The following is a 10,770-nucleotide window of genomic DNA, read 5'->3' as shown; positions in this document are numbered from 1 at the left end:
AAGTTCTTCTCTAGTCCAGCCCACCCGAGTGTCCCTTTAGTTGATCACAATTCCAATCTAGTCAGCCTAATTGCCCATATTAAAAGCTTGAGTGTCCCTCCAGTTAGTCCAAGTGTTCGTCTAGTCAGTCCAAGTGCTTACCAATTCGGTCCAAGTTCCCCTATATTTGATCAAAGTGCCCTTCTAGTCACAATGAGTGCCCTTTTAATTGGCTTAAGTGTACAAATGCCCCTCTAGTCAGTCCACTCTGGTGTGACCTTCATGCCAAAAGTACCCCTCCTTCATCTTTGCCCACATCTCTTTCAGAGTCTGTGCATTCCCTTGAAATAAGCAACCAAGACTCACAAAAACCACACCAGGTGTAAATTTTCAGTAGTTTTATTGAAAAATGCCTCTTCTGTTTTCAGAAATAAATAAGAAAATAAGGCTGTGGAATTCACAATCTGCAGTTAAAACATGAAGCAGCAATACCATTTCCATAGTCTTGCACGCAGGTTTCAACTGCATTCGATACTGAGAAAATGACAAGAATGACAACAACTATATTCTGGTTAAAACAAAAATGAAATGTAACAAAAACATGTACTAAATATACACCACAGACATGCAATTTCACCTTTGGTAAAATTAGCTGTGACGGAATAAAGGAAAACTGATAAATATTAAGTCTAGAGATACAAAATGAAAGCTGTGTTTAACTGCCATAATGAAACTGAACCTCCTTGGAAGACGACACTGAATGAAAAGGGTTATATTTAACATACTGGATGAACTGTGACAGAAAACAATAATCATTTCTCACCTGATGTCCCAACACTGTCAACAAACATTTTCATCCCTCCACTACCATCACTAGCTTTGTTATGCAATGAGTGCACTGTTCAACACTGCTAGTTCATACAAACTCAATGCAAATATGTTACAAGCAAAAGACAAGTGGAAAAAGAAAAAGCTCACAGGTTTTCATGGATTTTTTTCTTCCATTTTTTAAAAATTTTTTGCTTAGCAATCGCCCCCAAACTCCCTCCCTCTGTCCAAGACCTTCACCTGCCACAAAAATGAATATTCACATACGTTTTAAGGCATTTAAAGGTATTTCCCAATAAAGTCGAGGTGTCAAACCCCATTTTTTTCTGTGTATAATGTGCATATTCCAACAACAAACACAGGTTGAACAAGAAAAAAAAAGTGAACATGGCTTGTCTTATGATGTTAGCCTGTTGGATGCCTTTCTTGATAGTGATCTCTTTCGACGCTGGTATTGCGAATCATCCTCCTCCTCGGTGACCGGGAATACTTGGGTGTCGGGTTCAGATGGATATTGGCCTGCTTGGAGATAGCGTTTGGGCCAATTGAACATGAGTTGGGAAATTCTCTTAGTTTGTCTCAGCATGCACAAGAAGAACGGGTTAGAATTTAGTTGTTTTTTTTTTTGTTTGCTTGTTTTAAGTGACTGCTAACTAAAGTCAAGTGAGTTTTTTGTATTTCTTTTCGGCTCTGAAACATTTGGTTAGTAAACAGCAGGGGCGTGTCCACACTTATTGTGGTGGTTGAGGGGGTTACAGCAAAATTATTCCCATATTTTGCTCACTGAAAAACAGGAAACAGCAACATTTGTGGACTGGAGCTACCGATGCACCGAAATAAGCCAATAGAAAAAAGTTATCGTGATTCAACAGCTGCTGTAAGGCACTTGACTGGTGCAGGGACCAGAAAGTTTGTTCATTTAAGCATCTTAAACCATTTTTATAATTAACCAGCAGGCTGTTGCACCAGCTATGTGTAAATGTTCTAAGTAGAGCTGAAGAGATAAGTCGATCTACAACAATTCTGATAATCAATTACTTGCTTAAGTCCTTTATTTTTAAATGTTCCAGCATCTCATTTGTGAGAATTTGTTGCTTTTCCTTTTTGATCACATTTTAAAAATAGTGATCAGATGAATTGATGTAGCTCACACGTAATGTGGGAGTTATGCTAATGCATGCTTGTTACAATTATTATAACTGACATTTTAATTATTTCAAGAAAGTTCTTGCACACCATGACAAGTGCATATGATCAAAAACCCTAAAAACAAAGAATCCCAAACACTGTCCATCACTTGGACTCATTTTATTGATGTTTCAGTCCTCAGACCTAAGATGGTCAGCATGCGGGATTCTTTGTGATTTTTTAATGATAAAATAATATTATCATATGTCAACAGAACACATGATAGCATATGTGACTTTGACTTTCTAAATAACAGTCTATAGTACGTCTCTTACTTCATGTCACTAGTCAATTGTGTCTTTTTATTCCATTTTATCTAAATACGGCACAGTGTAAAATGTCACTCTGTGACAAAGTTGTGATTACTGTTTACTTATAGAACAAGTAAGAACTCTGCAACTGAGCAGGTAGCAAGTTTAATGTGAAAATAGCTAGTTACAACAAAGCAGTTAGTAGCGCAACAGGCTGCAGGTTATCAAATCAGCATAAGATTTCATAATAGTATACACACTCACTGGCCACTTTATTAGAAACACGTGTGCAATCCAATATAATCCAATACAGCAGCTCTGCCATAAATTCTACTTCTTCAAAGCTTTAAATGTTCAGTTTTTGTTGACACTTTCAGAAAGGTGATAATTCTACTTTGTTTCTGAGCACCAAGAACAAAACCTCAGTAGAATTCACGGCAGAACTATTGCATTGGATTGCATTAGATTGTACAGGTGTATCTAACAAAGTGTGACGCTAAAGAAAGTTCACGAGCAAAATAAAACATCTGCAACTCGCAGGAGTGCAGGTAAACTTTGATTGATCGGCAGAGATATCACCAAATCCACAGCTGCTAACAAACCAATCAATTGTCAGATTTAGTTGTGTGGTTGGACACGCCCCTGGTAAACATGTCAGTGCATTCGTCGTTTCCCTTTTTTGTTGACGTCACAAGTTCAGGTGTTAGTCCAATTTGAGAGTCAGGTGACTATCACTCAAGAATTATCAACACTGTCATTTCTCCACAACTCATTCATTTACAAAATAAACAACAAAACATTTCTACATAAAAATCAAGTACAGTTCTTCTGCCACGAGCCTGGAGAACCTTCTTTAGAGTTGCATTGTTAGTATTTAATAACATACAGATACAGTATAGCTGGTTCTGGGAGAATTGTTTGGTTTTTTAAAAAATAAAAATAAAAAAAAAGGAAATGGAAAAACTAGATTGTTTGATTTTGTACATGAAGTGGCAAACAAAGTGAAATCTAAACCTCAGGGGTCACATGTGCAGAAATGATTCAGTATGGCCCTGAGCAGTTTAAAACAGCTACAAACACATGGGCAGGAAAATTTTAAAAAAAGAGGCGTTTTTGTTGGCATTCAGCAAGCATCAGGTTGTTGGTTGCAAGGCACAAGCTTTAACACTACAGATGTTAAAAACTAAATTTAGTGGACTTGATTCAAACACCATTTACAAGGCACAAATTAGTTTATTTACACATGTCACCTCGAGAGTAATGCTGTTAAAGTTGTTGCTGCTGTTGTTGCTGGTGATGCTGTGGTAGTTGCACTTGTTTCTGTTACAAATCCACCTTTGTTAGTATTTGTTTGGGTTGTTTGTTGTTGTTGTTGTTTGGTACATGCTCCTCCACTGAACACAAGGTTTCTTTGTTTGGTCTTTGGCTTCAAGATGCAAACAGGCCACTAAACAGGTCGGTGCCATCACCGCTGCTGCTGGTGGGTTTTGTTCTACTGGCTGTGAGTCGTTAGTACAGGTTCCCTCTTTGTTGATGTGTTGTTTTTTTTTTCAGCATAGTTTGTTAATGGTTTCCTTTGGCTGTTATCCTTTAAACAGCTCTAGAGCATGTGAGCAAGTGTTTCAGTTACAGGACTTTGAGTTTTGTTTTTCAGGAAGTCAGTGAAAGCAGCACAGGCGGCATAGAAAGTCTACTATGGTGAACCTGAAACAGGCCAAAGAGGATGGAAGGTGTCAGTCAGGTCAAAAGCAGAAGACAGCGAATAAAACAACTTACAAGTTACTTTGTAATGATTAGTGATTATAAGTTATCAGACTTACAGTACCCTGACATTTTGGGAAAAACACTTGTTTACCGTCATACCCAAAATTTAGATGATGGGTATCAGTTTCATCTCTATGTGTCCAGCACAGAGATACAGGGCAGGACATGTTTAGCCTAGCTTAGCATAAAGACTGGCAGCAGGGGGAAACTGTTAGCCTAGCTCCATCAAATGAGAAAAATATACCTTCCAACAACTGCAAAACTGTCTCGTTTACTGAACAGGTGCAGAAACATAAATGTAAAAATGAGACTAAAACTGCTTGACTGAAAACTGATTCATTTCTTGCTTAATTGATTCATTGTTTCATCTACAGAATGTTATAATATTCAAGAGCCCAAACTGACATCTTCAGATTGACTCACTGTCCAAAAATAGAAAGATATTCAGTTTACAATGATAGAAGAAAGGAAAGCGCCAAATCCAAATCATATTTAAGAAGTTCGAGTTGGAGAATGTTTGGTATTTTTGCTTCAAAACTGATTAAATGAAACAAAAATCAGAAGAGTTGCAGAATAATATTCTGTGTATTGACTGATTGGTTAATGGACCAATTGTTTAAGGTCTAAATATGACACTGCGGTTACCATTTGTTGTTGGTAAACAAATATCTCCAATGCTAATTTTGGTGATATTCTGTATTTTTCTTATCATCAACAAATCTAACGAAACGATCAACACCAACAATGGATTGATCTACTGACAGGTTCAGTGTGTGTATGATGTGCCATAGAGCTCCATTGTGGCCAAAAGCTGCCAGAAATACTCACTAGAGCACTAAAAGGGGATTCATCTGCTGCTAAAAACAGTCCCCAACAAATACACAATTTCCTCCTATTTGTTTGATAAAAAGTACATATTTTTGAGCCGTTTTTAAAGATTTACATCTTCAGTAGGACCCAATGGGCTCAGAGCTGAAAGCCACAGACAAGAGACAGACTAACCCATTACTGCTTTTGGTCTTTTCATGGGATTCGTTGACAAGAAGAAAAATATAGAATAACACCAGACTCATCTTTTAAATGTTGAACAAAAGCAGCTGTACAATAAAAATACTCACTGAAATGGACAGAATCATTATTTTAATGACAAAAAACGATCAGTTTTTGTTTCCGAATCAATGCCAGCTTTTGGTACTTGACGGTTTTTGGTACCGAGCCGACTCGAGATGAATATCAGACAGTTTTGGAGTTGTTGGAAGGTTCTTTTTTTCCTTCTTGTGATGGAGCGAGGCTAACAGTTTCCCCCTGCTTTCAATCTTTGTGCTACGCTATGTAAACATGTCCTGGACCTGGATCTCTGTAATGGACCCATCTTGTTATTTGACTCTGCAAAAGACGGTAAATACGTGCATTTCCCTAAATGCTGGAGTGTTCCCTTACAGCTGTGTTAGTTTCTGTTTGAAGAGTTTAATCCCAAATTGAAACACCCACCAAGCTGACTGGAAACATCAGATATGTTTAGCAGTTACAGGACGTTATTTCACACCGGGCTAAGCCGTCCCGTCCAGTTCTCGATACCTACCTATGTATCCTTGCCCATTGTAAGGAATACCGACACACTGAGAAGAGTCGCAGTATCCAGGAGGTCCAGGAGGCCCACGGACTCCGGCGTAACCTGGACGTCCAGGGGGACCACGAGGTCCGGCAGAGCCTGAAGGGCCTGGAGGTCCTGTCCTGCTTTCTCCTTGTGGGCCTGAAGGGGAAAAAATGTAGACCAGTTAAGATCAGGCACACATCATGAGGACACAGTCAACGAAATAAATCAGGGATCTGTGTTAATGATTATAATTTAATCTCAAATTTGGTCAGTTTCTCATTGTTGGCATATTTATTTCTCCATTTAGAGGGTTGATGCTGCAGCTAAAGTGTTAAATAAAAATATACAGATGTTATTTATATATTCTCAGTTAAATTCAAACTGATTTTCCTTCAATAGGTCAAAAATAAACCTCAAGTTCAGAGTTTAATGTAAACACAGACCAGATTTTCCATATCATTCATCGGTTGGGCTGGTTTTATGCTACCTAGTGTTTAACGTTCTCTCTGCGGTGAATCGCAAATGAATACTTGCTCATCGTTTTTTCTAGAATGATGATACAGTTTCTTTTATTTAACCCCAGTTTAGTCCTGAGTAGCGTTTTATGGAATTGGCTTAGAGTCGGAGTCCTTTTGGATCACTTATTGAATCTATTTATCTTTATTGGATAAATTACATATTGTTTGGCTAAATGATGAGCTAAAAAGCAAAAGAAGATTCATTTAGACATTCCTTATATTTAACAGATCTAAACACATCTGGGTATTGATTACTTGATCGCTTAGTAAACTCACTTCTCTTGATTCCTCACACAGTTTTTTCTTATCTTTATTCTTTTGTTATTGTTTTCCTTGCTGTTAACGTACATCCTTATTGTCTGACTTGCATGTATAGTACTGGCACTTTTAATGTGTTTTATTGTTTTTATGTGTTTTTATGCTGCATTGCTGCAGAACTTCCTCTTGTGAGATAATAAAGATCTGAGCTGAATTGACAGAAAATAATTAAGCAACTATTCTGATAATCAATTAATCCTTTAAGTCATTTTTTAAAGCCAAAATGTCAAATATTTCATAATTCCTGCCTCTCCATTGTGAGGATTTGCTGCTTTTCTTTGTCTTATGTGATCATAAAGAAAATCTATATTTCAGTTTTTGACTGTTGGATAAAAGTTGACTGTGATGGGCAGTTTTTTATTACTTTCTGGCATCTTATACATCAACCGATCTGATGTAGCTCTACATTTTACAGTACAAGCTTGTCAGTGGGGCAAGGAGACGGGATCTTTTGTCAGCATTTTGCTTAATCATGAGGAACTTAAAGGCTCAGCACACCCACACAGGTGTGTTCACTTATCCTGGCTGATTAGACCTCTGCTCAGGTTGAAGGTTGGCAGAAGTATGTGAGCATTACGTGAGGTCTCGCATTTATCGGATTTGTGAGTCTTGTTGTTTGTCTTGTTGATTCTTCAGTTCAGTCTTGAAGTGTCTGTTCTCCATGTGGTTGAGTTTTTATGATCATCATGCCAACAATAGAAATGTAGCTTTGGATATCTGATTAATTTGGAGGAGTTCTTCTAAACCTCCTGATGAATTAAAACTAAAAAAAAATGAAGGAAGTGTTTCATGATCTTTGAACCGTACAGATAATTACAGCTGTGCTTCTGTTCCAGCTGGAAACACAATCAATTAACAACAACAAAAAAACAAAAAAACTGTTGCAAGTATGCTGCTGACAGTCCTGGGCACAACCATTTGGAACATAGAAATTAAAAAGACAAAACTATGAGGGGAGGAAAAAAAAAAAAAATGGGAAAGGCAGAATTTGCTGATGCTTTTTCCGCCTCTGCGTTATGTCTAGACATGGAGAAAGCCGGCTTGGAAAGTTTCCCTGACTGACTTTCTCCCGCTTGCGCCGTCCTCAGCATGTGTTGTGAATGAACCTCTTCCACCATGACTCACCGCACCGCCGTCCACTCACTTCCTCCCTTTTTCCGAGACCCCCTTCTCTCGCTCCGCCGCCCCCCCCTTCGCTTCCACCCTTTCTACAACTTGACCTTGTTTGCTTCAGAAAACAGCTTTTTCTCCTCTCCTTCCGCCTGACAGATTGGATTCTCACAGTGTTGTTTGTCGGATTACGGCGTGACCGGGTGAACGTGTGATTAGTGGAGCCGCCGCTAAACAGCCGCAGGCGGGAGGAAATCGTGATTTTATGGTTGTTGTTTGAGCTCAATTTCTCAGGACTGAAAACTCGAGATTTATTTGTAGGGAAGTGACTCAGAACACAAGTAATGATTAATTTCATTATTAATTAATCTGATGAGTAATGACTGATTATTAAATATGTATCTCACACACTGAAATAACATAATAGAGCTTCCTTAAAACATGGTATTTAATCCTAAAACTGAAGGTTCTGGTTCAAAACTATTAAATTGATTAAAGTGACTCCTGTAATAAGACTTGAAGTGATCCACTAGAGAGAAGACATCTCGCTCTGTCGGCGTTGTTGAAACTAGAGACGCTAACGATCGTACGGCGGTGCTGCGGAGCTTCTTCTCTCATAAATGATCTCAGACGAGTACAGACAGTTTAATTTTCACAGAAGTTATTTACAGAATTCACGTTGACTGGCAGCTGATTCGCTGCAGGCGTTGTTTTTCATTTTTAATGATAGTCAGCACCGGGCTAAAAATTAGACGTTGCTAGCTTAATGTTTGGGTTGTTGATCTTCGCTAATAAGAATGTGAGACGACAGATGACAGATTTGTTAGTGAAGCCGTGAATTATGTCGACCCATGCATCAAAACTAAAGCTGCAATTGACAGGAAATGATTTAATTACTGTTTTGAGAATTCATTTTTTTAAAGAAACACGTGCAACGTTAGCTGGTTTTAGCTTCTCAAATGTGACGATTTAATGCTTTTCTTTGTCGTACATGATCGTAAACTGTCTGTGGGTTGGACTAAATGAGACAAGATGAATAATCAATAAAGAGACACAATTACTAACAGATTAATTGATAATGAAAGTTAGGGCTGTGACTATGCTATTATTTTCATTAGCAATGAATCTGTTTCCCAAAAGTCCAAGTTGACATCCTCAAATGTCTCGTTTTGTCCAAAACCAAAAGATATTCACTTTACTGTCATAAAGGACTAAAGAAACCAGAAAATATTCACATTTAAGAAGCTGGAAACAGAGAATTTTAGTACTTTTTCATTTAAATAATGATTTAATGTTGATCAACTAATCATTGTAGCTCTAATGAAAATCTTAAGTTGTGGAACTGATTTTAAATGACTGTTTTCCATCAGCAGCAATGGAAGTACAAGATGTTTTTGTCTTTTGTCTTATATATTCCTCATGTTTTCCTTTTTTTGAGTATTTTTGACATGTAAGATGTTTAAAATCAGTTTGAAACATACCAGCAGGCCCTCTCGGTCCTTTCTGTCCAACTCCTGACGTCCCTCGGTCGCCCTTCTCTCCTGAAGGACCTGAAGGAAACAAACACAGTCAGCTTCTGTATCTGGTCTAGTATGACAGTAAATAGGCAGTTTAAAACCTAAAGAACATATAACAAGACTCAAGACCTTTTCCTAACTAGATTTTAAGGGTAAAATCTGTGCTTATGATGCATCAGTTAGTAAATGAGCTGCTCAGTATTGAGCAACATCAAAAGTGGAAGATGAAACATTGAAAAAGCACATAAAAGCTTAATAATCAACTGTGTATGTATTGGAGACACAATATGTTTTCCTGTTATTCAATAAAAGGCTATAAAACTGTCAGAAAATTCAAACAGCGAGACATTTTTTTGTTAGAGTTGCTTAATTTCGGTTCAGTTTACATTCACGTCAGACGAACAGTGAAATAACTATCGACGCCCTTAATTTTGGAGACAAATCTGCTGGACAAACTAAATATGCTTTAACAAATCATAAATCAATAATATTTTGGTGTCAGATCTTTCTCAATACGTGACGAAAGATCAGATGATTCAGATTCTTCCCCTGCTGATACTCTGACAGGCTCGTACTGCGGCGAGCCCTCAGTGTGATCTTCAGCTGGGTTGATGTCAGACTCACTCATCCTGACCCTAAAACCTCCTCGGTTGCTTTATCCGACTTAAGTATCATTGTCTTGCGTACAACAACGGCTACGAGTCAAAAGCTGTTGTGCATGTAAACACCCTTAAATTGAAGCGTCGTCATCGTTTCACGTCTGATCCGACGAGTCGAAACAATAAGAAACATGTTGCTGTCTTGATACTTTCTGACAGAACCATAAGTGTCAGATGTTGATATTTTTCCAGCATGTTTACTGCAGCTGGCAAGAATCACTTCTTCTTATTGTCCTTCTGTAAACACAGTAATAGGCCTCTAGTGGAATAAGTGACACACGCTTCTCTGCACTAACTTCACGCTGTTGCATAAGAGCCTCTACTTTAAGAAAAGCCTCATCCTCTAGTATGACAAATGTTACGTAGTGTTGCAGCAAATTTAACTGTTAACACGCAGATTTACCATCTAAATCTTGCAACACAGAGGATTTTTTTTTCTCTCTCATATATCTTTCAGTGTAGTTTTGTACTTGTTATATAACGAGAACACAGAAGATCACTAACAATGAGTAGCAGGCAGCAGCGTGTTGCTCAATCAGGAGTGAAAACGAGGGATGAAGCCAAGCCTCGTTAGCATCTTGTGATGGTTTTGTGCTTTTTAAATAAACCTGCTGCAGTATAAATAATCAATGTGGTGTTCATTTGTGGCTTGAACTGCTTTTTGTGCTCCCATTTTAGAAATCCTCGGACTTCTGGTTTATTTTCTTGTGATGACATGTGTTGAAGTACGATCTCCATCTCCTCCTGTGCGGTAGATTGATGTGATGGACTCGTACCTCTCTCTCCCGGCTGGCCGGGTAAACCTGGACTTCCGGGTAAGCCGTTCCTTCCTGCGGGGCCCAGCTCTCCGCGGGGTCCCTGCCTGCCAGCAGGTCCAGGAGGCCCAGGAGGGCCTGGGTTATTGCTGCGGTACATGCCGTTGGGGATCTGGTTCAGTAATGTGTTGACACGAGTCATTTGTGCTGCAACAGCAGAAGGTGAAAGGGAACATAATAGTAAGTGGCAGGCTCACTGTATCGTGAAAGACAAGAGGCTGTTTGG

At 38.6% G+C, this 10,770-nt stretch overlaps 1 protein-coding gene across 4 annotated transcripts in view; it reads right to left on the bottom strand.

Annotated features, from left to right (window-relative positions):
* Window positions 1-362: 362 nt before the first annotated feature.
* Window positions 363-10,770, bottom strand: part of col12a1b (collagen, type XII, alpha 1b) — a 152,528-nt gene continuing 142,120 nt past the window's right edge. For all 4 annotated transcript variants that reach the window (XM_044376184.1, XM_044376185.1, XM_044376187.1 and 1 more), the window contains 4 exons: window positions 10,506-10,691; window positions 9,035-9,103; window positions 5,593-5,763; window positions 363-3,950 (listed from right to left, as the gene is read on the bottom strand). In XM_044376184.1, coding sequence (XP_044232119.1) covers window positions 3,940-3,950; window positions 5,593-5,763; window positions 9,035-9,103; window positions 10,506-10,691 — 437 coding nt within the window. In that variant the 3' untranslated portion in view covers window positions 363-3,939. The remainder of the gene's footprint in view (window positions 3,951-5,592; window positions 5,764-9,034; window positions 9,104-10,505; window positions 10,692-10,770) is intronic.

The sequence above is a fragment of the Thunnus albacares genome, chromosome 16, assembly GCF_914725855.1.
Source record: "Thunnus albacares chromosome 16, fThuAlb1.1, whole genome shotgun sequence".
NCBI classification, from domain to species: Eukaryota; Metazoa; Chordata; class Actinopteri; order Scombriformes; family Scombridae; genus Thunnus; species Thunnus albacares.
Note: the sequence above shows the minus strand (reverse complement) of the source record. Positions and strands in the feature narration are given on the sequence as shown.